General features: G+C 48.3%; 11 protein-coding genes and 2 non-coding genes across 13 annotated transcripts; 9 read left to right on the top strand and 4 right to left on the bottom strand.

Annotated features, from left to right (window-relative positions):
- Window positions 1-223: 223 nt before the first annotated feature.
- On the top strand, window positions 224-1,502 carry AO090005000648 (sn-1,2-diacylglycerol cholinephosphotransferase; the record flags this gene model as incomplete). The annotated part of the gene is made up of 4 exons (XM_001817636.3): window positions 224-304; window positions 367-410; window positions 463-540; window positions 590-1,502. The coding sequence occupies 4 exons, from the start codon at window positions 224-226 to the stop codon at window positions 1,500-1,502; spliced, it is 1,116 nt and encodes a 371-aa protein (XP_001817688.3).
- Window positions 1,503-2,171: 669 nt separating this feature from the next.
- Window positions 2,172-2,245, top strand: AO090005t00008. The gene has a single exon. It is a non-coding gene; the product is annotated as a tRNA-Ile (tRNA).
- An 819-nt stretch (window positions 2,246-3,064) lies between these two features.
- On the top strand, window positions 3,065-5,357 carry AO090005000649 (putative choline transporter Hnm1; the record flags this gene model as incomplete). Its single annotated transcript, XM_023234005.1, has 10 exons — window positions 3,065-3,140; window positions 3,200-3,280; window positions 3,445-3,867; window positions 3,921-4,108; window positions 4,225-4,261; window positions 4,322-4,534; window positions 4,592-4,649; window positions 4,701-4,832; window positions 4,909-5,093; window positions 5,200-5,357. 10 exons carry the CDS (start codon window positions 3,065-3,067, stop codon window positions 5,355-5,357), a joined length of 1,551 nt encoding a protein of 516 aa, XP_023089045.1.
- A 782-nt stretch (window positions 5,358-6,139) lies between these two features.
- AO090005000650 (uncharacterized protein) lies at window positions 6,140-6,686 on the bottom strand (the record flags this gene model as incomplete). The annotated part of the gene is made up of 2 exons (XM_001817638.3): window positions 6,140-6,181; window positions 6,255-6,686. The coding sequence occupies 2 exons, from the start codon at window positions 6,684-6,686 to the stop codon at window positions 6,140-6,142; spliced, it is 474 nt and encodes a 157-aa protein (XP_001817690.3).
- A 1,977-nt stretch (window positions 6,687-8,663) lies between these two features.
- AO090005000652 (uncharacterized protein) lies at window positions 8,664-9,361 on the top strand (the record flags this gene model as incomplete). Its single annotated transcript, XM_023234004.1, has 3 exons — window positions 8,664-8,769; window positions 8,829-9,132; window positions 9,211-9,361. 3 exons carry the CDS (start codon window positions 8,664-8,666, stop codon window positions 9,359-9,361), a joined length of 561 nt encoding a protein of 186 aa, XP_023089046.1.
- A 763-nt stretch (window positions 9,362-10,124) lies between these two features.
- AO090005000653 (uncharacterized protein) lies at window positions 10,125-10,806 on the top strand (the record flags this gene model as incomplete). Its single annotated transcript, XM_023234003.1, has 5 exons — window positions 10,125-10,142; window positions 10,211-10,291; window positions 10,348-10,500; window positions 10,564-10,776; window positions 10,801-10,806. The coding sequence occupies 5 exons, from the start codon at window positions 10,125-10,127 to the stop codon at window positions 10,804-10,806; spliced, it is 471 nt and encodes a 156-aa protein (XP_023089047.1).
- A 1,437-nt stretch (window positions 10,807-12,243) lies between these two features.
- Window positions 12,244-13,902, top strand: AO090005000655 (COP9 signalosome complex subunit 1; the record flags this gene model as incomplete). The annotated part of the gene is made up of 4 exons (XM_023234002.1): window positions 12,244-12,382; window positions 12,458-12,502; window positions 12,591-12,804; window positions 12,888-13,902. The coding sequence occupies 4 exons, from the start codon at window positions 12,244-12,246 to the stop codon at window positions 13,900-13,902; spliced, it is 1,413 nt and encodes a 470-aa protein (XP_023089048.1).
- Window positions 13,903-14,062: 160 nt separating this feature from the next.
- AO090005000656 (putative MFS transporter) lies at window positions 14,063-15,890 on the bottom strand (the record flags this gene model as incomplete). The annotated part of the gene is made up of 3 exons (XM_023234001.1): window positions 14,063-14,143; window positions 14,213-15,577; window positions 15,639-15,890. The coding sequence occupies 3 exons, from the start codon at window positions 15,888-15,890 to the stop codon at window positions 14,063-14,065; spliced, it is 1,698 nt and encodes a 565-aa protein (XP_023089049.1).
- Window positions 15,891-16,424: 534 nt separating this feature from the next.
- AO090005000657 (uncharacterized protein) lies at window positions 16,425-16,899 on the top strand (the record flags this gene model as incomplete). The annotated part of the gene is made up of 2 exons (XM_001817643.3): window positions 16,425-16,435; window positions 16,500-16,899. 2 exons carry the CDS (start codon window positions 16,425-16,427, stop codon window positions 16,897-16,899), a joined length of 411 nt encoding a protein of 136 aa, XP_001817695.1.
- A 1,103-nt stretch (window positions 16,900-18,002) lies between these two features.
- On the top strand, window positions 18,003-20,474 carry hrdA (E3 ubiquitin-protein ligase HRD1; the record flags this gene model as incomplete). The annotated part of the gene is made up of 3 exons (XM_001817644.3): window positions 18,003-18,026; window positions 18,089-18,193; window positions 18,273-20,474. 3 exons carry the CDS (start codon window positions 18,003-18,005, stop codon window positions 20,472-20,474), a joined length of 2,331 nt encoding a protein of 776 aa, XP_001817696.1.
- A 1,769-nt stretch (window positions 20,475-22,243) lies between these two features.
- On the top strand, window positions 22,244-22,327 carry AO090005t00009. Its single transcript has one exon. It is a non-coding gene; the product is annotated as a tRNA-Thr (tRNA).
- An 852-nt stretch (window positions 22,328-23,179) lies between these two features.
- On the bottom strand, window positions 23,180-24,148 carry AO090005000660 (uncharacterized protein; the record flags this gene model as incomplete). The annotated part of the gene is made up of 2 exons (XM_023234000.1): window positions 23,180-23,243; window positions 23,340-24,148. The coding sequence occupies 2 exons, from the start codon at window positions 24,146-24,148 to the stop codon at window positions 23,180-23,182; spliced, it is 873 nt and encodes a 290-aa protein (XP_023089050.1).
- A 2,241-nt stretch (window positions 24,149-26,389) lies between these two features.
- Window positions 26,390-27,353, bottom strand: AO090005000661 (putative integral membrane protein; the record flags this gene model as incomplete). The annotated part of the gene is made up of 5 exons (XM_023233998.1): window positions 26,390-26,397; window positions 26,447-26,511; window positions 26,572-26,954; window positions 27,017-27,124; window positions 27,324-27,353. 5 exons carry the CDS (start codon window positions 27,351-27,353, stop codon window positions 26,390-26,392), a joined length of 594 nt encoding a protein of 197 aa, XP_023089051.1.
- Window positions 27,354-27,379: the final 26 nt, after the last annotated feature.

Raw genomic sequence — 27,379 nt, 5'->3', positions numbered from 1 at the left:
TTAGCGATCCAAGACTCGCTCTCCGACGACGCTCTGGCGCCGCTCAAAAGCTACAAGTACCAGAGTGTGGATAAGTCCTTTATCTCTAGATATGTCTTGAAGCACTACGTACGAAATTCTATACCTTACACAATACTCGCTGTGCGACTCCCGTCTAACAATGGCCTTTGCACTTTAGTGGAATGCGTTCGTCGAACTCTTACCGATGTGGATAGCTCCGAACATGGTAACCCTATTGGGGTTCATGTTCATTGTCGGAAATGTGATGCTCATAGAGATGTTGATGCCTGATCTTGTGGGACCTGTAAGCAAACCACCGACCTACACACCAACTCCTCGCCCAGCACTAAGCATTGTCAATTATAGGGTCCCTCTTGGCTATATTACAGTTTTGCTTTCGGCATGTGGATGTAAGCATTAAGATTCGATATTATTGGACTGGTCTTATCTCACATACCGAAGGTACTCCACGCTGGATAATGTTGACGGCAAACAAGCTCGGAGAACGGGAACGTCTAGTGGGTTGGGGGAGCTGTTTGAGTGAGTGAACATTTTCGGGAGGACATGGGTAGTTGCTAACATGTAACAGTCATGGAATCGACTCCTTGAATTGTACGCTTGCTAGTCTGCTAGAGACTGCCGCGTTGGGCTTTGGCTCCACTAATCTAGGCGCCTGGACAGCTCTTGTTCCTTGCCTCGCAATGTATTTTTCCACCTGGGAGACCTATCATACACATACTCTCTACCTCGGCTACTTCAATGGCCCTACTGAGGGTCTTTTGATCGCAATTGGTTTGATGGTGGCATCGGGCTGGTATGGGCCTGAGATATGGTCTCGGCCGATAGTCGAGTTCTTAAATATCCCCCAGATCTTTGGAAACAACTCAGTGAAGGATCTTTGGATTCCCCTCCTTCTCTCATCGTTCTTCTTGGGACATTTGCCTGGTTGTGTCTACAATGTCATTTCTTCGAGGAGAAAACAGAATCTCCCCATATCCCCGATCTTCAAGGAGTGGGTGCCAATGATCGTCTTCACTGGATGCAACATGGCTTGGCTCTTCTCTCCTTATTCGAGAATATTGGCTGATAACCGCTTGGTGTTGTACTGTTGGACAATCTCGTTCGTCTTTGGACGGATGACTACAAAGATCATTCTTGCGCATCTGCTGAGACAGCCATTCCCCCATTGGACCGTCTTGCAAACACCTCTGGTTGGCGGTGCTGTTTTGGTGAACTTGCCCTGGATTGGTCTTCCCGGGATGAGCGCATGGGTGGAGCTCCTGTACCTGCGGATGTATCTCCTCTTTGCCTTTGTCATCTATATGTACTGGGCATTCTTGGTCATCAACCGGATCACGACCTTCTTGGGTATCAATTGTTTGACGATTCGGCGCGACAAATCGACAGCCCGAGAGCAGGCTTACCGTGACCTTGGTGAGAGAAATTTCGAGGATGCCAATACTGGTGGTGACACTAACGCGGGGCGCTATAAAAGTCATTGAATAGTTTCTTCAACATGGCCTGGTTACGTCAGCCGTGGCTGACCAGACACCTGTTTCTCTCCAGTTCGTTCGGATCAGCACGCTCTCAAACATTTTATTCCGACGGTCAATCGTGACAGGAGTTTCCCGACTCGGCCAATGGAGCACATGGATTGAGGTCTCGCAACATCAAGAGCCAATGTCTAGGCTACTGTTGCCTGACTTGGTCTATCTTGCCTTCTCAACTATATATACTTTCTGTAATTACATTTCTAATGGCCTCTATGGATACGCCACTGGGCGCAACTTATGAACTTACGACTTCTGTGGATGGCTCACGCAAGAGTGATTATGAAGACAGATTATGGATGCAAAGCTTCTGATAGTATATAGTTAGATAGTGTAATATTAATGTCCATAGACTCGTGCCTTATATACAATTCTTCCCAGAATCCGCTAATGCCCTCATTTGAGCTCACTTCCCCCGCTCAGTTGTTGGCCCATTGCTCGTGAATGATGAACACTGCTGGCAGTGTATATAAACCGGTCGTCACTCAGGTCGTCACTCAGGTCGCAACTCGCCAAGTATTGGAGGTGGGTAAGCCGCTTCGATATAACTCAACGTCACGTTTGGCTCAAGATCGACCCTGGCAATGTATGGCCTTAAATGGAAGGCTCACTCAACAAGCGGGTCCCGTAACTCAGTCGGTTAGAGTGCTGAGCTAATAACTCAGAAGTCGAGAGTTCGAGCCTCTCCGGGACCAGCCTTCCTTTTTTTATTTGTTTGTTTGTCCCCTTCCTCCCCACTTCCCCTCCTTTCTGTCCTTTCCTCCTTCCCTTTCCTTTTCTGCTTCTTTTTATTTTTTTTTTCCCTTTCTCTTCTCACTAATGGTAATAAAAAGTAAAAGCATCTAGATCAACCTATCCCAGAAAGTTAGAATATAAATTGATCAAGTTGTTGAAGGAGGTAATGTGGGCGACCTACCACTCCATATCCTACTTAGTAGTAGTCAATATCCACGTCGGCCTCAGGGCTGGGTATGCTACCTCACAATCCCTTGCATTGGAGGCTTGTTGCCTTCTGTGGCTGTTTCCAGAGGCCCGATAAGCGCCTACTAAGGAAATAAAGGCGATCCTCCGGTAGATACGGGTAGTATGATGTCTAACTACCATCAGCATTACTAGCTGATGACCATTGAGTGAGTGTTACATTGTTATCTGTGATCACCGCCCGGTCTTCCCCGGTGATCTGACCGGTAAACCCGGTGAACTGGAAAGTTCTCCGGCTTAGTAGAGAAATCACCGGCTCTCATTTGTCTAACTATACTTCAACTACTACTACTTGTAAGAGTGAAGGCACCCAACACGCTCCCTTATTCAAAATCAACCTCATCCCTGTGTTACGGACAAGACACCTTCGCATGGGGTGTCACTAACTGTGCCCCTTGTTTGTTCTCTATCGAACACATTGCTCTATCTTTGATTTATATCTTTTCACGCGTCTGGCCAACAGTACTTACATAGAGCGCTCACACCTACCTGCGAAGAGCATGTACAGATCTACAGATACTGCTGCTCCTGGCATGAAAGCCCCAGACAGCAGAGAGTCTGCGGTCATCCACGTTCAAGATGCAGATGAGCTGCGCTTGGCCCAAATGGGTATGCTTCCTTTCCCATTCACTGCAGCTATAGAGGGGTGCATGTTCACTGTTTACCAGGTCACAAACAGGAACTAAAGCGCCATTTCTCTGTCTGGAGTTTAATTGGACTGGCCGCTAACTGTACCATATCCTGGACTGGTAAGCTGGCTATCTGTAACTGTGGTCGGTCAATCGTTGCTGATAACATGGCTTGGTAGGGCTCGGACTTGGCTTGATCACTTCCATCAACGCTGGTGGGCCCGGTGCTCGTATAGTCTACTCCTGGTTAAAGTAATTCAGGATTATGCCACTAACCAAGCTAGTTATCTATGGATTCATCCTCGTTTTTATCCTTCAGTGTTTCTTGGGCACCTCGTTGGCTGAATTCGTCTCGGCTTACCCAGTCGAAGGTGGAATGTACCACTGGATCGCAGCTATTGCCCCAAAGCGCTATAACAGTCTCCTGAGCTTCCTGACGGGCTGTTCTACGGTTTTTGGCTGTGAGACGATAATACTACCGTTAATTCTAGTTGGACACTGTGCTAACTATATTGTAGGGATATTTACGGCGGCATCAACAAATCTGGTATATGCCTCAAACTTCATGGCTCTAATTGCGTTGTACCACGATGACATCAAGCTCCAACCATGGATGACCTTTGTTGCATATCAGGTCTTGAATGTGTTGACATCTGCTGTGGTTATGTTTGGAAACCGTTTCATCCCGGGAATCAATAAGTTTGCCTGTAAGCTGTGCTAGGGCAGCAATGACAAGGGGCTTGCTAATTGGAAGAGATAGTGGTATACCTCCAGCTAGCATGGTTTGTCATCACGGTCACAGTGGCCGCGACAGCGCCAACCCACAATGATAGCAAGTTTGTTTTTCGGACCTGGATGAACAATACGGGCTGGGACAGCAATGTTATCTGTTTCATCACAGGTCTAGTAAATCCGCTATTTGCCCTCGGTGGGTTAGATGGCATAACAGTACGCATTAGTCCCTAGTTCTTGATACCTTGCTAATGTGGTACCAGCATATCACAGAGGAGATGCCAAACGTAAGGAAGCATCTATACCACAACAGAAGCCATTATAGCTAATAGTTCGTTCAGCCGGGGCGTAATGCACCTTTGGCCCTAGGTATGCCTGGAGTATTCCCAGTCCTGCTCGTCACAGGGAGCTGACGACTCATCGCAACAGCATGCACCCTCATTATTGCCTTCATTACAGGGCTTTCTTACCTTCTGAGCCTTATGTTCTCGGTACAAGACTGGTCGAGCCTGGCAGACAGCCCAACGGGTCTCCCACTTGCAGCGATCTTTGGTCAAGCAACACAGAGTCGAGGAGGCGCTTTCGCACTGACATTCCTTCTATGGATTGCTATTGGGCCTTGCATGATTGGCTCACAGCTCAGTATGACACACTTTAAACTTGAACATGTAATTCTTTCCTAACTAGATGACTCCGCAGGCACTGGAAGAATGCTTTGGGCTTTTGCTCGAGATGATGGCCTCCCCTTTTCCAAGGTGTAAGTAGAGCAACAGCTGCATTTTGGTAGTTAAGACATTGATTAGCTCAGGTGGGCCCGAGTCAACCCTCGATTCGGGGTCCCATTGAACGCACAATTGTGTGTTGCAGTGATTGTAAGCCTTCTGGGCTGTATCTATCTGGGATCTAGCACTGCCTTCAACTCCATGCTTAGCTCCGCAACGTACGCTATTATTGCCCTCCTTCTCAATCTTATTCAGCCACTTCGAGATAACATTATGTGTTGATACATATCTTAGGACGATTAACAATATCGCATACCTCGTGCCCATCTTCACCAATGTCGTGCTGAATCGCAGCACGATGCATCACGGCCCTTTTTGCCTACCGCATATTGCAGGCATGACCGTCAACATTGTTACTGTCGTCTGGCTGGTCTTTGCCATCGTCTTCTTCAGTTTTCCGTTCTATATGCCCGTGACCGGTACGTCGGTTTTAATTCCCTTGCTTTCTCCTCCAGTCCCTTATATACAACACCGCATTGAATGTGAGCTACGTTTGATATACGGAAAACACTAACACATCTATAGCATCAAACATGAACTACACGTGCGTCTGTGTCGGCGGATTCATCATCGTTGAGCTCATTTGGTGGCTGATTGCGGGCAAGCGGTACTCGAAGACGGTGCAAAAGGCGAGGGAGGAAGAGAACAATGTGATGGTTAGGGTGGACAGCAAGAACTTGTGATGAAGACAATACTCCGTGCTTGTTCTTTTCGGGTTGATTTTCTTCTTCGGCCTTGGGAGTTCGCTGCGAATTGTCTTTGTCCTCTTCTCTTCTTTTCGCCTCTTGATGAGCTTATGGAGCTGCGAAGATAATGACGGTGGTATCGGGCGCCATAATGCCTGGCCACAGTATTCGTCGAGAAATACGATGAAACTAATGAAACAAAACGGCACTGCTTTATGTGCATGTTGCAATAACGAACAAAACGTGTTTGTATAAGCGGAGCATGACATCTAGCCATGCTAAAGTACAAGTATTATTGTTGCTCTGGATCTCCATTCACTCCGGGCAATATATAGATAGGCGTAACGTCATGATTCTGTGAGTGTATAGCAGTGGTACAGTCGACGTGCAATTAGCACATGCGTCCAAATAGAAAGTCTTTCACGACCGGCGAACTCGAAAATTCAGGATTAAGAAGGACACAGCTGGAGAGAGCGGCGTGTCAGTCTGCCATAACGCGATATGAGTATGTAATGGACTTACTTCAAGAAGTATTCCAACCCGACCCGTCGGGATTCAAGGAATGCTGGACGGAATTTGACTAAAACACTCGTGTTAGCGAAGCCGAAGTATGCGGGAGCACACGTGTAGGCGAGACATACAGAGAACACTCTTCGGTGGTAGAGCTGGTAAAGCATTCTTCGCGTGCGGGAATGAGGATATCAGCTTTTGTCTCAAGTCATCGAATTCAGAGTACCTAATTCATGAGACATTAGCCGCAAATTCTGATGAAGTTTAGATCATAGAGCTTCATGCCTCATGCGAACGCTGATGGGACCACCCTACAAACGCTGTTAGACCCAGAATATCCTTATGATAGCCACGATATGCGGTGGATTAGAAGGCAATGCGCACCTCGAGGGTTTGTATGGTACAGCTCCACACCACATATGCGCCAATGCCGGACTTTCCCTGGACGACAACATGATCATCTACTGATACGCTCCTGGCCCATAGTCCGCGGCTCGTCTCCGAATCTGGATCCTCTGTATGGTCTTCCAGGGTGATCGCGGGCTGTTCGAGAGAGATCTGAGAGGTACGGGAGGCATTCCGATGGTGACTCCAGTACGGCGGAACTATGCCGGAGACCGGGCGATCTTTGGGGCCACCATTGCGGGCGTGCGGGAAAACGGTGCCATTGCCGACGCTGACGCCGTTAGAAAGGGAGGTCGTCACGAGCGCATCAGTGTCTGAGACCTTGGAGGATGCCGTCGAGGGATGGAGAGGAGGGGATGGCAGCGGTTGCGGGCGAGGCACCAGGCTCGTCTCCTCATTCGCTCGCTCCATCCATTTAGATATCTAGCAGGATGAACAATGAATGGAAAATGACCGTAGCGGAGCGTTCTAAATATAAGTCGGGAATGCAACCTCACGACCAGTGGCGGAGGCAAATCAAGCAAGGATACCGTCTGATAACAACTAACGTGGTTCTACTACAACCCGAATCTGACTAGCGAAGTTTGCTGGCGCCGCAGAGGCCCCTGTGTTTCGGTCGGAGTTTTGTAAGAGTGCGGGGGGAATTCAAGGGACGAAGTGGTTCACAAGTCAGTGGCTGATAAGATGATGAGGGTTTCCAATACCCTCTTTTTTTTTTTGGTTTCCCTTGCGTAATGTTTGTTAAAGTGTTCTCAAAAATGGGCCCATCGACGGAGAGAATCAACTAGACTCATTCATCCGTTCACTGAGTTCAATTCACGTTTCCATTGAGCTAGCGGCTCGGAAAATCACGAGACTGGGCCGAGTCCCCACTTTTCTTTTTGGTTTTTTTGTCTGAAAGTCAAGTCATGTGGCTATCCTGCCAAAAGGGGTATTTAGCTTCAGACGTCCTGTTTGTAAGAACCACTAGGGATGTGTCACTCTGTAGCTCCCTAGTACTCCGTACAGTACATTCTTATGGTCTGTATTTAAGTGGGCCGTTAATACCAAATATTGTCAATAGATATGCAGCTGTACATTCTTTTTCTTTTACTTATGAAAAACATTTCTTGCAAGAGTCTCTTGTGATCCTCATGAGATCCATACTTAAAGAAATCTTCGCTCTCCGTCGCATCATTCCATCCTTTCCCAACCGTCTCTCGTCCCCGTACACTAACCAAAGGGACTAGACCCTGAGAGGTAGTGACAGGGTGAACTACTGTATTCTATGTCCCTAATGCCACACTAAAGCGAAGCCAAGCATCCGGTGGCCCAATCACTTCGTTTGAACCTCGGGTAATCAACAACCTGAGACATTTCAACCCCCAATCCAAGGAAACATCTCCAGACAACTCGGTATCTGCAGCGTTGTTAAACGGCTCCGGCGCTTTCCAGGCCATTCCAGCACAATGTGCGCGGTTTTCTCCAGTATCGCAGAGAGGTCAAAGTTCAAGACACGTCTGCGAATGATGGATCTCCAAAGATAGCCACCTATCAACGAGGTGGGGAACAATCATTATCATGCGCGGAGGTTGGACAGTTATGCAACCAGGGTCTGTCTGCATGACTGCCATTCTAGAAACATTACCTATGAAGTTCTCCCTGTCCAGCACCCTAGTGGGCTAGTGCGGACCCTAGTACCGTACCGTATACGGCAGCGTCGGGAAGCTGCCCCGGATCGACAGTGATAGATGTTTTTTTCCCTTCCCAGAATGAAAAAGAATTCCCAGAAAAAGGAGAAAGGTTCATAATTGCTCATTTTAGGATACTGGTAATTCTTTCAGAACCTGTTAAATTCCCGCAGGTGCTCATTCACGTAATACCTATACCTCATATCGCCCTTTGAAGAAGTTCAACACCCTCGATCCAACATAGGATAACGGATGAGCTAAATTACTAGGAGGCATACAGGGAGCTCTCCAGGTGGCCAGACAAAGCTTTGAAGACTGATAGCGCCGCCACTCCAACCTCGTTTCGGATGGCGGGAAAGTTACTAGTAAAGTAGGACTGGATTGTCGTACATACTGTATCGTACATATATGGGGCCATTGAATCATTCACCTTTCTTTCCTTTCTTTCTTTTTTCTTTCCCCCTCTATCTGTTCCCTTATCTGTCCTCCGTCTGCACTGTGCTTGGCCTTCTCTGTCAATCTCATACCCAACCTGAACATCTTCATCTGGATCGATCTATCCATAACTGTGAAATCGCTATTCTCGTCTTCTTCTCCTGCTCCTTGGTAAGTCCTGTTAAAACGATGTTGCCCATTGTACGACTATTAGCTAACCATTTAATACATAATAGCTTTTATAGTCATTCGTTGAAATTCATTATCTTACGAACGCATCACGATGGTTCTCCTGAGTTCCTTGGCCGTCGTTGCCACTGTAGCAAGTCTCGCTACATGCCAGAACACTAGCACTATCGACCCAAGCACTGTTTTAGATTCGACGAGAAGTATGTTTCTGTGGACTGGTAACATCTGAAAGAGCCGTTCTGACTTTCGGTCGTTATAGAGCAATGGTGCGAATCGCAAACCTCAGCTTGTCCTCTCATCTGTCTGCAACTGCCAGGGGCTTCGGGCAGCCCCAAGGAGAACAAATGCGACTTCGTAAGTTATAGGTATAATTTATTGCGATCTAAGAGACGCTCTAATGTGCTTGCTCTCGATTTAAAACAGAAATCCCTTGTATACTCGTGTATCTGCAGCAACAACCAGTCTCCCAACGCATCTGAATACTCCCAGACAATCCCCTACTTTGAGTGCACAGAGAAAAACAACCAATGCGTTAAAAACTGCGACGGTGAACAACAGTGCCAGTATGACTGCCGCTCTAAGAACCCTTGTGGTGCTCAGGACCCCAAGCGTGTCAACACTACCACTTCTGCAACTACCAGCACCGCTCAAGCGACCACTTCGCTGCCTCCTTTCACTGGCGTCCCTGACAAGAATGGGGTCGCCTCCAGGCCATCGGCAGATCTGAATCATATCTACGGTCTAGCCGTTGTGATGGCTGGATTCTTTGCCGGATTTGCGACCCTGCTCTGAGGGGATGGCCTTGACTAAATGACAGTGCACGTTGGATGGACAGCTGAACATTTCTGGAAGCGATGGGTTATCAACCATAGCAGCAGGACTAAATCCCTTGGCGTCACTGATGCACTTCATCTCCAATCATAGCCTGCGTTGTCTCTGCATGATGGTTCAGCATGCATGAAGTTCTTCTTTTTATCATTTTCATTATGAGCGTTGTGTATGTATGTCTTGATGATATCTCTCACTAATAACCATAATCATGACCAATATCTCTTAAACCTGGCAGAAATTCTTGGGAAACGTCGACTTATTACACCACTGATGATCCAGGGATCAACCCACATCATTTCTCTTTACCTCGGTTCCTAGCGTACGGCACACTGGCATAAAAGTGGCAATGTTTTCATAGTAGGATTAACTGGTAAGAATATCTTTGTCAGGCCAGGATAGACGATGAATTACCCCCAAAATTCCTTGGCACAAAGTAATGTTAGGGGTATTCAATCGACTCCAACTTGGTTATCTGGCGTAACACATAAGGCATCAGGGCCCCGTGCTTTCCTATTTCGTCGCTACATTTACACTTTCCTCACTTCATCATTTACTTTGTCTATTGCTCCTCTCACATCAACAAGTTTCTGGTTTCAAACTTGTCTCTTTGTCCTTTGATCGCTCACTTGCTTTTGTCTGTCTGGCCATTGTGCCATTGTACCTTTCCCCAACTTCGCGAACACCCTACCTTGTGTTCAGAGCCATCCTGTTCGGACTCGACATCATGGTGCGCGACGGTATGGTAAGGCCCTTCGGTGTCAGGCACATCATACAATTGGAGAACATCCCATACTCAAAAAGTAAACTCAGGAACGGCGGCGCTGCCATGTGTGCTGGGAGCGTGGACACATTTCGATGGATTGTCCTGTCCGTCAAGGTCTGCTCCATCTGGTATGTAAAGGACAAGGTACCCTGGATTTATGAGACGGACTCCTCATGTTTCATAGGCGAATATGGCTTCTGAGCTGAACGATCGGATACGCCGACCTGTACCGATTCGAGTGTATCGAGTGAATACCCATCGCCGTCATTATCGTCCTCCTCCTCGCCGAGGGCATGGCCGAGAGCCTCCAGAGCATGACCGTGGAAGAAATTATACGGTATGTGTATGCTCAAAGCACCACCTTCAAAAGCACCAACTACTGTTGACTCTTCACTAATAGGGACGACACGGACTGCCCCCTCGCCCGGCACATGTTAACTCGGAGCTCAACTACGACGATCGTGGCCCTTACCATCGCGATGTCCATAGTCGTCCTGCCCGTCCGCCTGCAGATGATAAGGAGAATGTTCGCCCTGCCCCCCCTGCGAACCCAGCTCACTTGCGGACAAGCGTGGCCTATGACAGGTATATCTTACTATGTGTTCTCAAACAGGTATGTTGCTAACAAAAGCTGCAGACATGATGTCAATATGAGGTTCGGTTCTTCTAGCGTTCCACCGCGGTGAGACCTTCAGCATGATGCGCACTGACACTATATGATTAGCTCATCTGTGCTTGCCACTGGCACCAAGATGGAGACAAAGTCAGGTAATCCGGTCGAACATCTAGATAGCCCCCACTTTGTTCAGACGAACGTGTGAGTACCCTACGGTTCTCTCGCCCCCTCAACCAATGTACTAATCAACCAGAGCTGTGGATATCCAAAGCACACGCAGGTAAGGTGCTATACCTGGTCTAAATTGATTGGTTCTGACACGTCATGATCAGTGATATCCTTGCTACTTCAACTGAGAGCAGGTAGGAAACCTGAGCCAGCTGCCGTAGCTGTTTTACTAATAAATATACCCAAAGCACTCATGAGAATCTTCCAAGCCTGTCATTCAACGCCTCTGGTGATATTGTGATGACTGGGGATTCACAAGCTGTGGTGGACGACTATTGCGGTGAGCTATTCACGATCGTTTGAACGGGTCTAGATCAGACAAGTCCGGCTCTGCGAAGATACATCGACACCCAGTACCATAAATCATCATCTTCGCGCTACGAACCCAGACTCTCGGATAAAGGAATGTGCGTCTTCTTTCTTTCTGACTAGGTTGGTTATTGACTGACACAACTAGCTTTGAACATGTTGCTGATCTACTTGGTCGATATCGAAAAGCACACGCAACATTCGCAGGTATTAAGATCAACCAAACCCGGAATCCAAAGGAAAAGGAAAAGGAACAATGGAAAACGAAATCTTAAATCTGACTGTCTGTATCCTACTCGGGCTTGAATCCAATTGTCTTCGTCTTCCCTTGCAGAGTTGTAGTGATGAAGCCCAGTATGCCATTATCATGGAGAAGTCTTATTTGCAATGAATTGCTAGGGAAGCAAGCTGTTATTGTGTAGATTGACCATGTCTTCAAATGACGTTCCAAAAGGCCCTGCAGGGGTAGGCTGAGACACCTAGTCATCATGTCAATGATTTATATGTTCCCTGTAGATATTGACAACAAAGGCGGTCGTGGGGGCGGTGAAGACGTAGGCGGAGATAAGTGCGTTGTTGATATGATGACCATCATCTGATAGATCATTGTTCTCTTTCTCCACATCTGTCACATACACCCGTGATTTTGGCTTTGCTAGTACTTTTGAATAGCTATCTCCTCGCGATCGGAAATTTCAACCATCAATCTTCTCTATATTCACTACGGCGACCTTCACTAACGCTGCTTGGGTAACCAAGACTTACTCCACTTCGACGTGCGGTATATCGCTCCAGTCGCTCTGTGTGTGATCTGTCGAGGCTTCAACTGTTCTCCTCGTTTGAACACAAGGGAATTTTCAGGAGTGGAACAGTTGTTTGATACAGTTCACTTGCTGCAGTCACAGGGTGGACACAAATTTCAGCGAGATGGAATCCATGCCACCCGATGCTTTCGACTCTCATCCGACAAGTCCATATGCGGGACAATTACACGGTGCAGGAAACCCCGACCTAGACAGTATAAACGGAGTTACAGCTACTACAGCACCATTCGTGAAGGTGGATGGTACAGTTTCCTAGTCGCCTTGGCAAACCGATTAGAGTGTGCCTAAAGTGGGAGAGATGCTAATCTTCTAAACAGATCCACCTAAGTTTGAATTGGAATCGTATATTGCAAATTATACTGGTATGATGCTCGCTCCCTCACACCGATGTCTAGCTAACTGGTATGCTGCTTCCAGGCCGAACCAAGTTCAACCGTCTGTTTCTAATAGGCACGTGCTCCACATATCTCTCCGTCGAGGCCCTGAAGGCTGCGATTGTCGAAGCCAAATCAAGCAAAGATGTTTCCCGATACGAACGTGCAGTCCGTGCACTCGCCGATGTTGCGCCATATGAGGCTGAAGCTACACCAGACAAGGAGTGGATAGATCGTACACGGAAGGTCGTCAAGGCGGAGACCGATCGGCTGGAGCATGAACTGAGAGGGTATAAGAACAACCTTATTAAAGAGAGCATAAGAGTAAGCTTCCTGACAGCGCTCTATAATACCTTGGTATATGTTCTGACAGGAAATTCCAGATGGGCAATGAAGACCTCGGACAGCACTACCATCAAATTGGTGACTTGGTGTCGGCTTCGAAGGCTTACTCTCGCATGAGAGATTACTGCACGACCCCAAGCCATATCGCGTCAATGTTGTTTAAGATCATAAATGTAGCCATCGAGCGTGGGGACTGGCTGAGTGTCCAGTCTCATGTGCAGCGGTTGCGCAATCTACAGTCGAAACAAGAAGAACAGGCCAAGAACCAACCGAAGATGTCAGCTGCAATGGGTTTGTCGCAGTTGCACTCTGGCGCGTATCTAGACGCTGCCAATAGTTTCTTGAGCACAGACCCTACTTTAGGTGACTCGTACAACGAAGTGCTCACGTCCAACGATGTTGCCGTTTATGGTGGACTTTGCGCGCTTGCATCCATGGATCGCAATGAACTCCAGCGGCGCGTGCTAGACAATAGTTCGTTCCGCAACTTCCTCGAGCTAGAACCCCATATCCGCCGGGCGATTTCTTTTTTCTGCAATTCAAAATTTCGGCCATGTCTAGATATCCTGGAGTCTTACCAAACCGACTACCTCCTAGACGTCCATTTGCAACGTCACGTCAGCACTCTCTACACTCGCATCCGAACAAAGTCTATCCAGCAGTATCTGGTTCCTTTCAGCCGTGTCAAGCTTGACACTCTGTCCAAGATCTTCGCTCCCGGAGCTACCAGCGGGCAAGCTCAGCCTATCCACTCCAAGTCTCCGTTTGTACAAGAATTGATCGGTCTCATCCAAGATGGTACCCTGGACTCTCGTATTGATTTGGAAAAGATGGTACTGGTATCAAATCAAACTGATAAACGGACAGAAGTGCAGGAAGCCGTGTTGGAGAGTTTATCGAATTATATTGATGAGGCACATATAAGAGTACTGCGGACTAATATTATCCGTGCAGGACTGGAAGTCCGCCCATTAGGCGATGAGCAGCGCAAGCAGGGGCATGGGCCGAAGCATTCACGACCGCCAACGGGGATGTTCCAGTGATCAAGAAGTGAGAGAGGATATTACGGAGATAGCCAGCTATGAACTGAATTATGACTAGAGACACGGTAGAAAATCAAACAGTTTACGGAACATTGTGTTTTTTCCGGGCGAAACTGCCTTCCGTGCAAGTGGTAAACTGAGATCCGGTTTACTGTCCTGTTTATGTCAATCTAGGAATGTGTGGTGTAAGTGTACTTTGAAGCAGATGCGAAAAGGTAAAAAGAAAACGGGAATGAACATTCTGTAAATAAGAATTTAAGTAACCTCCAAATAATACGCTTTACCTCGAGCGCTTGACAAGATAACCTACAATGCCCGCCAGGAGCAATGCACCATTGAATCCAGCCATGATGTAGAACGGCGCACCTGAAGACAAAACATCGAAGAGAAGACCACCTAACTTAGTAAGGAGGAGGATTCCTGCGCCGCCAAAAAAGGAGTATACGCCAGCTATCGACCCCTTCAAATGGGACAACTGTTGCTGTCTATGGTTCCTTGGCCTTGCGAGCAGTGGCTGTCGGTCTGCGCCGCTATCCATTTCGCTAGTTCGAGAAGCACTATCCTCGTTATATACTTCAGTCTCAGCGTCGAACGCCTGTTTCGGGATCTCCTGGTTTAGACTGATACCCAGGATGCCGTTGCTCAATACCGCCAGGCTGCAGACAATCGCCCCGATTTGGCTGATACCGATTAAACTCATTATGGCGAATACACTCGGACTTCCGCCTTCTCCGCTGAATTTGGGTGTGGGGAGAAGTGGGAACGTCGAATATCCGATGACACCAGCTAGGCAAGCAAGGAGGAGAGGCAGATGGTGCCGGCGAGACTTATCAGACCAGTACCCGAACGCTGGTGCAGCGATCAAGGCTACGAGCTGGGAGACGCCTGTCAGGATTGATGCCAACTTGTACGCATCAGGGCAAGAGTGCTTGATATCTCCGGGCCCTTCGTTGCGGCTGTCATTGCAGGCGCCCAGGACTCGATAATAGTGGTTGACAAAGAGGGGGATAAATAATGAAATCCCCACTGATGAGGCGCGTGCTACAAATCCTCCGATGTAGCCTATGAGGATGTCACTGTGGCAGCATCCTAGAACTATAGCTGCGCCAAATTGGTCCAGATACGGGAGGTGTGATTTGCCGCCAACAGTACATGGATAATCGTCCTCATCTTGGGTCGACCAAAGTGAACTCCATGTCTTCTTTTCTTCGCCGGGGAGATCCCGGAGGCCGAATAGACACCATATACTGACCAGGAGAGCCACTACAGCAACTACGTAGTAGCTGCACTGAATAGCTTCTGATGGTGATAAGCCGAGTGTCTGGAATTTGGCGGGAAGTGGGAGGAATATAACGAGAGATACAAGGGCGCCGCAGCCAGCGCACATTCCTACGAATCCAGCCAATCGAGAGGAAGGCGTGTTCGCTTCGCCGTCTGATTGGGCTTGAGATGATGCTTCATGGTTGGAACCATTTTGCGTGTCTGCTGTCTCGGTAGATTCTTGTTCGTCGGAGTTTCCCGTCACAGTTGGAAGCACTGCCGTCACCATGGTTGAGACCGCAGAACCACCAATACTAAATAACAACCGTCCCAGAAGAAGTTGCGGGTAAACATTCTTGGCCTGGACAAATACAACCAATGCGACGGCTATGATGCCATAGCCAGCCACACATACCTGTAAGGGAAGAAAATGAGGTTCCAGATCAGAACTATATCAAGAGTGAACGGAAGCGTACATGGCGGACACCTATGCGGTCCGAAAGCACCCCCCACAGTGGGCAAGCTACCAGCGCAAGTAATTCATCTGCAAACCCGAGGGTTCCGACGGCATCTCCTTCGCCATCGTGCAGTCCAATCAATTCTGTGACCACAAACGAGATGGAGGAGTTGATATAAACTAGAAAAGCAATTGAAAACGGGCAGACGGCTAGCAAGTAGGTCAAGGTCTGCGTGCGGCTCGCCGTAAATAAAGCTCGTTGGGAAGCCATATCTCTCTAATCAATTCAGGTCATATTCTGATTCCGAGTCGAAGGGCTTAGCCTAAAATCTCGGATATCATCGATTAATATACGCCTAGATTATAGGATCTGGAGGGACGAAGTTCTTGGCAGATGGAGGGAAAACGTCAGCTGTGGACTTGAAATGAGATACATCCAACGTCACCTGACTGCGCATTGGAGTGAGCTCCGATCGAACCGAGTCTGCCTCGGAATTTTACTTTAGACTTGTTTGCATCGCTCTAACTTTATTTCCTTTATCTGATTGCGATTTTGATACACTGATGTACATACTATGTCCTGGCTGGTCTACTCCGTATACTCCGTATATGGGCTGTGGTATAGTGTTCCACTTTAGGAATAGCGGGTGCCTACCAGGTACGGCTGTGCGTGTTCTACTCCAGCCTAGGATGTGGAAATAGAGAACAATGGGCTCCAAGGACAGCGAGCAGGAGCTTGCTGGATTACATTGCTTTGATTGACAGCATTGCAACTTTCATCTGCATCGGGCTACTTATCGCGAAGATGTTATTCATGTCAGAAGGGCTCTAGTCTTGGTTTTAAATATAATACTGAATCTATACTGATTGATGGATATAGTAAGCCTTCCCCACCAATCGAACTATCTGTCTCGAAGCTAGGCACGGACATATATCAGATGGGCTCAAAGTTCCTTTGCAAAAAGGTCATAAGTGGGATTCCCGAGGCTACGGTCGCCAGCTGGAAAGAGAGAGACGGACATTACTGTCTGCTCGAGGGTACCATCCGGAATTCATCCTCCCCAGAGGCAGCCGAAGGCCTCATATACCAGGCTGGAATGTCATCTGCCGTCTGGGAGATTGGCTCTGAGGCAATCTGTAAGGTCAAAACTTGGGCGGAGGGGATGGACAGTGAAAGCAACACCCTTGCCTTTGTCGCATCCAGGTTTCCACACATCCTACTTCCTGAGGTCACTTACTCGTGGGTCGATGAGCAGCTGGAACGTACCTTCTTTATTTGAGGCGGGTTCAAGGACGTAATCTTGCAAAGGCCTGGCCATCACTAACCTCAGAGCAAAGAGCTCAAGTCGCTGCTACTGTCGCACAATATTGCCACGACCTTGCTGAAGTGACCTCGGAGAATTTGCAGTCAGCAACAGGTTGTGGAGTCCTTGAACCCTTTCTAACCGTGGATGCCGAAGCATCACACCCATCCTGGAAACCTTAACCATTGGGGCCAATTTCTCGCACTGTGGCTGAGAGACATCTCCAGAAATTATCAACTCAGGCTTGTCCACCTGTCGGAGAAAGATTTCATCTCTATCATGCCGATCTCAGTCCGACAAATATTCTTCTCTCAAGCGACAGTAGCATCGAAGCAATCTTGGATTGGAAATCAGCTGGGTTTTATTCGAAATTTTGGATTCCTCTGAAGCCGTATCGAAGTGGAGGATTCAATCTTGACATTCCAGGTGATTCCCGCTACGATTGGAGGGATCTTTTTGTATCAAAATCCCCTGACGAGGGATTTACGCTTGATCATGACCATGTTTGATGGCAGAAGACATTGAATTTTACTTTCTTTAATATCAACGAGCATTACGATGCTACACCTGCTGGTACATAAACCTCCCGGGCCTTCAGACATTTACTACCTGGCTCCTCCTGTAGTATTCAGTCAATTTGGCCTAACGCATTTGGTGGAATAGTCACCATTTCAGTGTCATGGAAATCTATTGAGTAGGAGAGAACGCTATGATAATTAAGAACCTGTTCTTCGAAGAAAAGCAGAACAAGAACCAGTCTATAGGACTCATACTAAGTAGTATCCAAACCCCCAGTCAGACTAAACTCAAAGGAGACAAGAACCGGACACCCGCGCTGACGTAAGGTCCCGGCGGGCGGTGACTGAATCCCCCCATTGCTTATACGGAGCAAGTATAGCATAGCTGTCCAGAACATCTCCAATTCCCGCCCACGCGATCGCTGGCCTGAATTTTCACTTTACTCTCCTCCCAGTTTGTTAATCTTTTTTAGCCGCTGTCGATGTCCCTCTGACAACCTTACTGTTTTTAATTTCGGCTTTCTGTCAAGGACATCGGGCTTCTCGCCCGCCTCTGTTGCCATGAGACTTGCCGCATATACTGGGGTAAGTGGCTCGCATGGTTCGGTTCGCATTGAATGGAAAGCTAACCCTGCCTCACTCCACAGGTCTCCGTGGCCCTAGCCACGGGTGTCTTTCTAAAGGCACTTCATCAGAGGGCGAACTTCTACTCGGCCTGCGTTTACCTTTCTCAGAGCAGTGCCAATCTCATGGTAGGTCGCCGCCGCATGTGCTCTTGAATGATCTCTACGCCCAAGGTCCACTTGAGAGAATATCTTCTAACAGATGCAGATCTTGACAAATGTGTGTCTGTTAGCGGTCGGCTTCCTTCTTTTCTGGCTTCAGCGTCTCCTTTACGGCCCCTTGCGACCCATCGAAACCGAACAGTTGTATGAAAAGGCATGGTTCGCGGTTACGGAAACCTGTCTGGCCATGACCATATTCCGGGGGGAGCTGGGCGGCTGGTTTCTGGTTATGTTCGTTTGTCTACTCGTCGGAAAAGTCTGGGGCTGGATTGGCGAAGGCCGTGTGGAATACCTGGAGCAACAACCCCCTGCCAACCCTCGCCTGTTCCATGCTCGCCTGGCAACTTCCCTGCTCCTCGCGGTCCTGTTCAATTCTTTCATGTTAAGGTACTGTGTTCGGACGGTTCTTGAGCAAGCACGCCCTGACATGATGGTCATGTTCGGCTTCGAGTTCGCCGTCCTCACCATCCTATCGAGCTCGACCGCCGCGAGGTACTCAATTTCTCTGGTAGAGATCTATGTTACTCATCAACAATTGAAGGCCAGGGTTGAGGAGCGCCGCCAGGAGATTCGAGCTGAGAGGCAGGAGGCCATTCGTCGGAGTGCGCAAGCCGGAGAACTCTCTCCTCCTACTAATCTACCCGATGAGAACGATATCAATGAGATGGAACTTGATGTACCAGGATGGGAGGAAAAAGGCCGCTGGGTTTTCTATCTCGATCTGCTCACGGATTTCCTGAAGCTGACCGTGTATCTCACCTTCTTTGCCATCCTCTTCACTTTCTACGGGCTGCCGATCCATATCCTGCGCGACGTAGTGGTGACGATTCGCTCCTTCGGTCGCAGAATTATGGATTTCCTTCGGTATCGTAATGCTACCCGTGACATGAACGAGCGGTATCCAGATGCAACTGCAGAGGAAATCGCACGAGAAGAAGTATGCATTATTTGTCGGGAGGAAATGGCACAGTGGCAGCAACCCGCGGACGGAGCTGGACCAACAAGAGGAAGGGTTTCTGAGAGACTTCGCCCGAAGAAGCTCCCTTGTGGTCACATCTTGCATTTCGCCTGTCTTCGCAGCTGGCTGGAAAGACAGCAAAACTGCCCAACCTGTCGACGCCCAGTTGTCGCACCGCCTCGTCACCGTGGCCAGCCTGGGGTGGGGGTAAATGATGGGCAAGGCAACGGGGGTGCTGGGGGTCTACAAGGTGGCCCTGCTGGGAATCAGCCTCCCGGGAGGAATGCAGCCGCTGATGACTTACCCAGAGCTCGTGTATACCAATTTGGACCCTTCCGGATCGGGTTCGGTGCGGGCCGAGGAGACATGTTTCACAATCTTCATCAGCAAATTCACCAAGGCAATGCTCCCCTGCAGCCAGCAAATAATGGCAATCCTGGCGCAAGACAAATCGGGTTTGGCTTTGGCTTCGGGCGTCCACCACCACCACCAACACCAACTGCCCACCCTACGCCGGCCCCAACGGCTGTCTCTGACATGCAAAGCCACCTTTCCCAATTGGAACAGCAGATTATGCAGGAGATCAGCAATCTCCGGGTCACGGCGGATCAACTTCATCTGGTCCGCTTGTTACAGACCGAGCTTCAGCGACTTCGGAGTCTTCAGAATCCACAAGCCAACCCCTTGGATTTGCCGAACACTTTATCGCAGAACCCTACCATTCCGTCGTCATCTACAATAACAACGACTCGCCGGCAGTTTATTTCAGATCCAAGAGCACCCGCCATGACGGCTGGCGATGCACGACTACCCGAGGGACTTAGCCTCCCCCCGGGCTGGTCCCTTCTTCCCCTCCACTCAGCGGAGCAGGGCTCGAGTGGAGCGGCAAATGTGACGCCCACTCCAACTGTTCCTGTAACAGCTCCACCTGCACAGACGCCTGCCGGCAGTTCCGAGTCCCAAGCGCCCGTGTTGGCGGAAAACGGTGTGAATGATAGTCAGGATGAACAGGGTCCTAGCCAGGTGAATTCGGGTTCTCGTACCCTGCCGGGTTGGGGTTCAGCAAGGTCTCCAACCACCGCGACAGACGATGTCGAGCCAGTGTCCGAGCAATGGACAGAAGTAACAACTGAGGTACAATCTGAGAAGTCTACCTCTATACCCGTTGAACATGGTGAGGCTGTTCATCATGGCGAGGACGCTGTGGTAGAGGATGGCTCATCGTCATCACCGTCGAAGGGCAAAGCGCGGGTGGCAACGGTGGAGGACGTCGGGGATGATGAGACATGACATGGGATTTCCCTCTAGAGTTTTTGTTTTCTTCTGTTTTATATCCTTTGCAAGTACTTTACTCCCCACTATCCATTTGCCCGATGCATTTATCAGATTTGGGAAACAAGCGTTCAACGGCGTTCTTAGCGAGGCAGAAAGATCATACCCGGGTTGTCTGTGAATTCGAATTTCTATGCGATGGGGGGTATGTCTGGTGATTTCCCCTTTTTGTAATGTTGGAAACCATTTAGCATAGCCATCTGATCGAGATCGTGGAGGATATTTTTGTTTCCGCTGTCAGGTGGATGGATCTCTTTACATGCATGTATGTACATAGTAGTGGTAGCAATCAACCTCGCCCGATCCTCCTTCCGTTCATTGTTCTATATTATATGCATAATATATCAATACATATATTCTACCTCATTTTCTTACAGGCTTTGAAGTTTGTATAGATACTCTCGATGCTGAAATACTCGAAGCCTTATTCTGCGATGGATGCCGCCGCTTTTAGTTATCGCAAGAACGTGAGCACTTTATAGGTACTCACTGACCCTTCTCTGAGCACGCACGACTTGTCGTATTGGAGCAGACCTTAAGTCGCACCTCCACACCCCAGAGTGGTATCTCCGCAGTCAATGACTGACAAGGCCATTGCTGAAGAGACCATTACTCCAGACTGACGACTACATTTCAACGGACAATGCTATCTGCAAATGTTTAGATCCATCCACAAGTGAACTGGACTCTCTTCAAACGACATTGTCTCTGGAGATTACTGAAAGCAAATGTGATATGAGCGATACACTGTGACTGGTCTTTGCTTGAGCAGTCTCTTACTTAAGTCCCTGTTGAGCAAGTTTCCACGCCCGTAAAACCGCAGCTCTGATCTGGTCCACATCTGTTTGGGTTGTTGGAACTTGATGTGCACCTTGAAAACTGACCACCTCTGCATGGTCCATAGTGTAATAAGTCTCCATGAGGCGCTTTCCATCCGGGCGCCACGGATCACGAATTCCACGAATATGCACCGACGGCAATGAAAGACGGTTTTGACCCGATAAGACGGATCTGCCACTGACCAACAACTTTTCCCTTTCCGCGGTCATACATTTTAACCGCATTAACAGGGCTCTTCGAACCGTCTCCCTTTCGCACTCTACCTCATCCGCATCAATATCAAACGTGTCAACGGCTCTTTGATCACAATGCCACCTAAAGAAGGGTTTCAGGCTATTGAAGAAAGAACCCACCCCAGGACCAGGCAGAGATTCGAAAGGGGCATCGAGAAACACAAACTGAAAGACAAGATGCAGGGGCTTGTGTGATCTGACTAGGTCAAAAGTTACGTGGTGAGCATGTCGCAATAGGACGAAGCCCGGACCTGCTTAATGCAGAGCACATGTCTTAGGTGCTGTGCTATATAACGGTGGCCATATGGGACTCGATCCTCGTGGCGGGAGTAGATACCGTCGGAATGTAGTAAAACGGAAGATATCCGACTGCCCTACAGGCTCAAGGAGCCAATGGCGGAAGGGTATTATCTGTTTGCAACACGTTCGAGTGTCTCTCAATCAACAGTGAATAATTTCTTCAATTTTCTCGGCTTCGTACACTTTTCACCTCTGCGGGGACCTTTGGCAGGGATCACATTCATGTTGTTGTCGGTATATGCCTCACCAACGAAAGGTATTAGTTCCGGGTATTCTCAAAAGACGGTGGTAAAATTGGAAGCTATTGCATCAAATAATTCAAATTATAAATAATTGTCCGCGAATAATAGACGCGCCTCTATAGCTCAGTGGTAGAGCGCTTGACTTGTACCTAATACGGATATCAAGAGGTCCGTGGTTCAATCCCGCGTGGAGGCACTTTTTTTATATATTTTTACATATACGTCACTATACAGACTTGATTTTCTAGAATCAACGTGACCTTCCCTATTTGGACGAGGGCGCTCATGGGGTCGCTCACTGAGTATTTCTCATCACCGGTCAAGGCTCAGTGAGAGCTCTGGTCCTACTCAGAGCGGGATGGTCATCCGTCACGTGTGCTCTTAACTGCCCATACCTCAATATTCTGTACCATTAGCTTGACGACTAATTTACACAGTATATCTGAGATAATTATAATTGTAATAGAGCTGTAAGAGATATCGCCAGGGCCTGATATTCCACAAGGCCAAAAGGTCAAATAATTCTGACTCGTCAATAGGTTGCGGTCTTGGTAGAATAGAAGTCACTACAGGACTACTGTCGGCGCAAGATTACTGTTGATACTAGACTTAAGTCCAAAGGACCAGGCCTATTAAATACATATACTTGATAGTTAGAAGAGTATAAATAAGTTAAGACTGGTTGTGCTATTAAAAATAACTCTGGAGTAATAATTATAAATTAATTATAAAAAATTAAACTAAGTATATACATAAGTGTTCTTATATATCCTTCCCCATCGTATCACTGTTTATGATATCTCGTGTTAGTAATATACTGTATCTTAATGCTCGAACTTTTCCTCCAATGATACCGAAGCAAGACGAGACAATCACTGCTATTTCGTAAGAATTTGGCCACAAGTTTGTACGGACTTTCGTCAGCGCCAAGTCAAGAAACATGTAGGTTTATAATGGAATTTTCGAAGCTGAGGTAATAAGGGAAGAAAAAACCTCGAAAACGAAGATTCGATACATGCTCTTTCAACGGGCACCAAACAACTCAGATTTAGAAGTTTTTGTTCGTAAGTCTCGCTTTCAAACCCCCACTTCGCCATTTGTCGATGTTCTGACTGTCTCATGGTAACAATTCAAAGCCTGCGGATTTGATCGTTGCGGAAAAGAGGAAATGGCCACCACTTCCGCCATCAAAATCGTAGCCTACGTACCGCACATCAGGCATATACTCCAGCAAATAATCACGACCATAGGCATAGCTATGTTCCATGACCTTATCGTCTTTATTGCGAAAGATTTCCAGAAAGTTGGCGATAAGATTCGCAATATTTTCCAGCCAAAAACCGATTTCGCCAAATTCCCCAATGGGGCCTGGAATGAGTCCGATCAAGAAGTCCCAATTAGCGTCACCCACACTAACGGACAAATAAGAGCTGTGATTGGCAACCTCTCGCATGACCTTGATTAGCTTGTTGTACCAGTCGGAGGTGCTGTGGTCTGCCTCCCAGCAGATAATGTGGCCAGCGCAAGCATTCTCCACCCATCCCAGGAAGACTGGTGTGGTTTTGGGAAAGGGTCTTTGTGTACCCGATACAACAGACCCGAATTCGGGCGTTCGATGGGCGACCTCTTCTCCACCGTCACCACCAAATCCCCAGGTGAAGTAGATTTCGTCCTTGCCCACCTCCCCAGATTTCCTGTAGCATTTGAAGAGTTCCGGTTCGATCTTCACAGGAAACTTTATTTTGCCACTAGGACCTGGACGGTCTAATTTGCTCAGGTATTCGTCTTTTCTGTCCGTTTCCTTTGAGTCTTTGCTACCGGTAAACACGGTGACACCACGTCCTAGCTCTCTAGCGGCCTGGGTAAAAGCCTCAGTTGTCTCAATTGTACCGTCTTGTTTGGTCTGCTCAGGCGTGACAGCACGAATATGCGGCTGTTGAAGTGTCCCAATAGCCAGCTCTTTGACATCAGCCATGAATCTCTCGCTGGTATATGGAGTATCGTCGGAAAGGGCCATGATGGAGCTAGGAATATTGGCGGAAAAAAGCCACCACCAGATCGGCAGCTGGCTTTGGCGGCTGCGCAGATTTCGCCGTAAGCCATTAACTCATCTTCGTTGTCGGCGATGGCTTCGAAGAATCTAACCCCGATCTTTTCTATCTCGGTCAAATCTTTGGCTCCTTTGCTACGGCGGGAGATTCCGTGCAATGCCGCGCCTAGAATGATGTTGCTGCCAGGCTCGAGAAGCTTGGCTTTTGCTGGAGCACTCTTCGACGGTGCCCACTCTTTCAGGCGTTCAATGCGATCGTTTGAGCTGTCATGATGTAGCGTTCAAGTGAAAAAGTCTTCTACTTGTCAACTCTATGCCTGCACACAAATCTCACAGGATACCTCTCACTCTCTACTCAATCCGACGTAGGGCTTGCTCCGCTCTCATATTTCTTTTTCTTTTGCCTCATCAAATGCCCACCTGGCAAATCCGTATGAAGAGCGTCGTCATCCTCAGCAGTCGGATTTCTATCGCCGGCGAAGACCTTCTTGGAACTATCTTTGTGAGGATGGTGATCGACATATTTGCTGCGCGCTTGCACCGGTTGGAGAATGTGAGCAACATTGTTGAAGCAGCATGTGCTCGAGAGAAGTAATCGACAGAGATGTACGGCTTAAGTGAGTTGCCTAGATTGGTCCAGGAGTATGGATGCTGGATGTCGAGGACCGTCAGGGCATCTTCGTGCTTCCAGGTGGATCTGGGTCCAGGCCACTCTTTGCCGCAGACTGCCTATAGAGCAGTCTGTTCTTTATTGTACTTCAGTACAACCTCTGCTTCCTATCTTACCAGGGCAATAGCCGAGGCCGAGTTGGTAAATGGTTATCGGGCATGTTTATCCGGGTATCTGGAATGCTGTCTACACGATTTTCATATCCTTCCTTTGACTGACTGCTTATCGCGTTTGATTGGGCTTTCCTTGCCAACGAACGCATGCTGCGGGTTAAAAAATAAGGGAACTAGGGAGACTGGCTGTCAGAAATGCCCGTCGCCCGCCCCGGTTATTCTGAACCGCAGCCGTCTTCCAATGAACACACCGTTGTTTGTGCGTGATAGAATACGCCACGGTACGTAGCCGTGGACTTTCGTTAGGGACGTGACTAGCTGGCGAGACAACAGTCAAGCCTCTGGCCCATTACCGAATCTGTTTGGAAAAATATCAAACTGTAGAAGACCGGGTGATTTCTTTTCATCTACAATCCTTCCCGGCCGAAATTATTCGATTCTTGCAGGCGAGAACGGATAATGCAGCTCATTCATGTCCGAAAGAAGCCATTAGAATCTGCTTCCGTTCGTCGGGGAGTAGCTCTTCCAGCTTATTGGCCACGGACGGTACCCCCCGTGCCAGTGACAGGGGGCCCAACGACTGTAGATGGTCCGGCCGAGTAGTATTCATCAAATGTGCTGCGTTTAGCAGCCTGGCTGTCTCTGATTTCGTTGGTCTCTTCAAATATTGCAGTCAGTCCAGTATATTCAGCAGAATACGATCACTATCAGTCAGTTCCCCTACTTCTAAGGGCGGCATGAGTCGAAGTTTTACCCAAAGGGTGAGGGTGAGGGGTATGGTGACGTGGAATCTAAAAGCCTCGACGTGGATATTAAAGGGCTCATTTGGTTCCGCTTAGTTCATGGAGCGTTATTTGTTTTCAATGCCACTTTTGGTCAACTGTGCCACAGACATCAGGGACGGTGACGAGGCCAACAAAAACATGTGCCTTTTCGAGTGCACACGACTAGTCCCCAAATTTTTTTAACGCTATGCAGGATCCGACGTTGATATATACATTCATTTATGATACGCACCCTTCCACGCCGAAGACGACGGTCACTACCTAGACATGTCGAAAGTTCGCTGGACATTTATGCGGCTACTGATTACTTCGCCTTCTTCCAGACCTTCCGCCTCGTGCCTTCTCGCTCGAGCATTCGGGGTCGTGACTGTAGTAGAGACGAACTGTGCACCTTCTGGTCCAGAATCTGATCGCCAGTTTCCTGGCCAGCTGGAGTCCAAAGCAACTTGGGAGCCATGGCTTCTGCCGTTGTTACTGGGACGGACTAAGCTTGTTAACTTACGCACATTCCTTCCCACAATACTATTGAGACTGCTAAGCCTATGACAGAGCGGACGAAGAGTCACTAGGCTTCCAGCTGCAATACCAAGGCCAGCTTCAATATTGGATGAAATGGCAATACCGCTGGTAGCATCTATATTTAGGTTACTAACGATGGTCAAGCATGTAAAGAAATGAAGTCACGTGGCAAACTTACAAAGGAAATCTGTTTCCATATAATTAGGGAGGAAAGGAATGCGGACAACAACGGCTGCGCTCGCACTGTACGGATCATGAGCGCCGGAGGCAGTTATGGGAAACTCTGTGGTTCGCCGTACTTACACACATCCCAGTCCGAGGATTCCGGCTAATGCCCACTTCGACCGCCCAGTTATCTGCAGATCTCTAATAAGATATATAGGATAGAGGCCGAGTGTAAAATCGCATAGACACGCTGTCGCACTGTAGAGATATGCGACGTCGACAATATATTCCGTATCGATGCAATAACCGTCACCCGTCCGCTGCCAGAACTCTCGCACAGGCTGGCATTGCAGCATCAATACAAGCCAGAACGGGAGCCCAACAGCCACCGTCAGGCTCATAACCACATAGGTGACAACCGAGTCGCGGCGTCGAATAGCGATTCGAAGGAGGAGCATTGCAATAGACAGCCTGGCGATCGTCACCACCCAAACATAGGCTGACTGCCCAAGCCACCACCACTAGCGCGCAGATACAAGTCAGGGCTTGTCTTGCATACTTCGGGTTGCAGTCGGAAACATACGAATAGAGCTTTCTCGATCTCCTCGGGTCGATCAAAGTCGTCTAGCTTTCTCCCGATACCTGCCACTGACCCCGTAAGACCGCAGGTGGCGAACCATATGTTCAAGGCCTAGCCATTCAATTGTTAGCTACTCCCATCCCAACGGATGTGCATCGAACATACCATTGCCAACACCATCAGTGCATCATCCCACCCAAATCTTCTGACGAGCCTCAATCGTACGTAGCATCGTAAAGCAACAGTAGTGAGCGAAATGCAAAGAAAAATCAAGGTCACCACGAAGATCGATTTGCTACGACCGACTAACATCATGTCCGAGATGGCCAGGCGCGGTCATGGTGGTGGAGAGATTTACGGCAATGA

Source organism: Aspergillus oryzae, chromosome 1 (genome assembly GCF_000184455.2).
Source record: "Aspergillus oryzae RIB40 DNA, chromosome 1".
In the NCBI taxonomy this organism is placed as follows: Eukaryota; Fungi; Ascomycota; class Eurotiomycetes; order Eurotiales; family Aspergillaceae; genus Aspergillus; species Aspergillus oryzae.
This window is presented reverse-complemented; position numbering and strand designations above follow the sequence as displayed.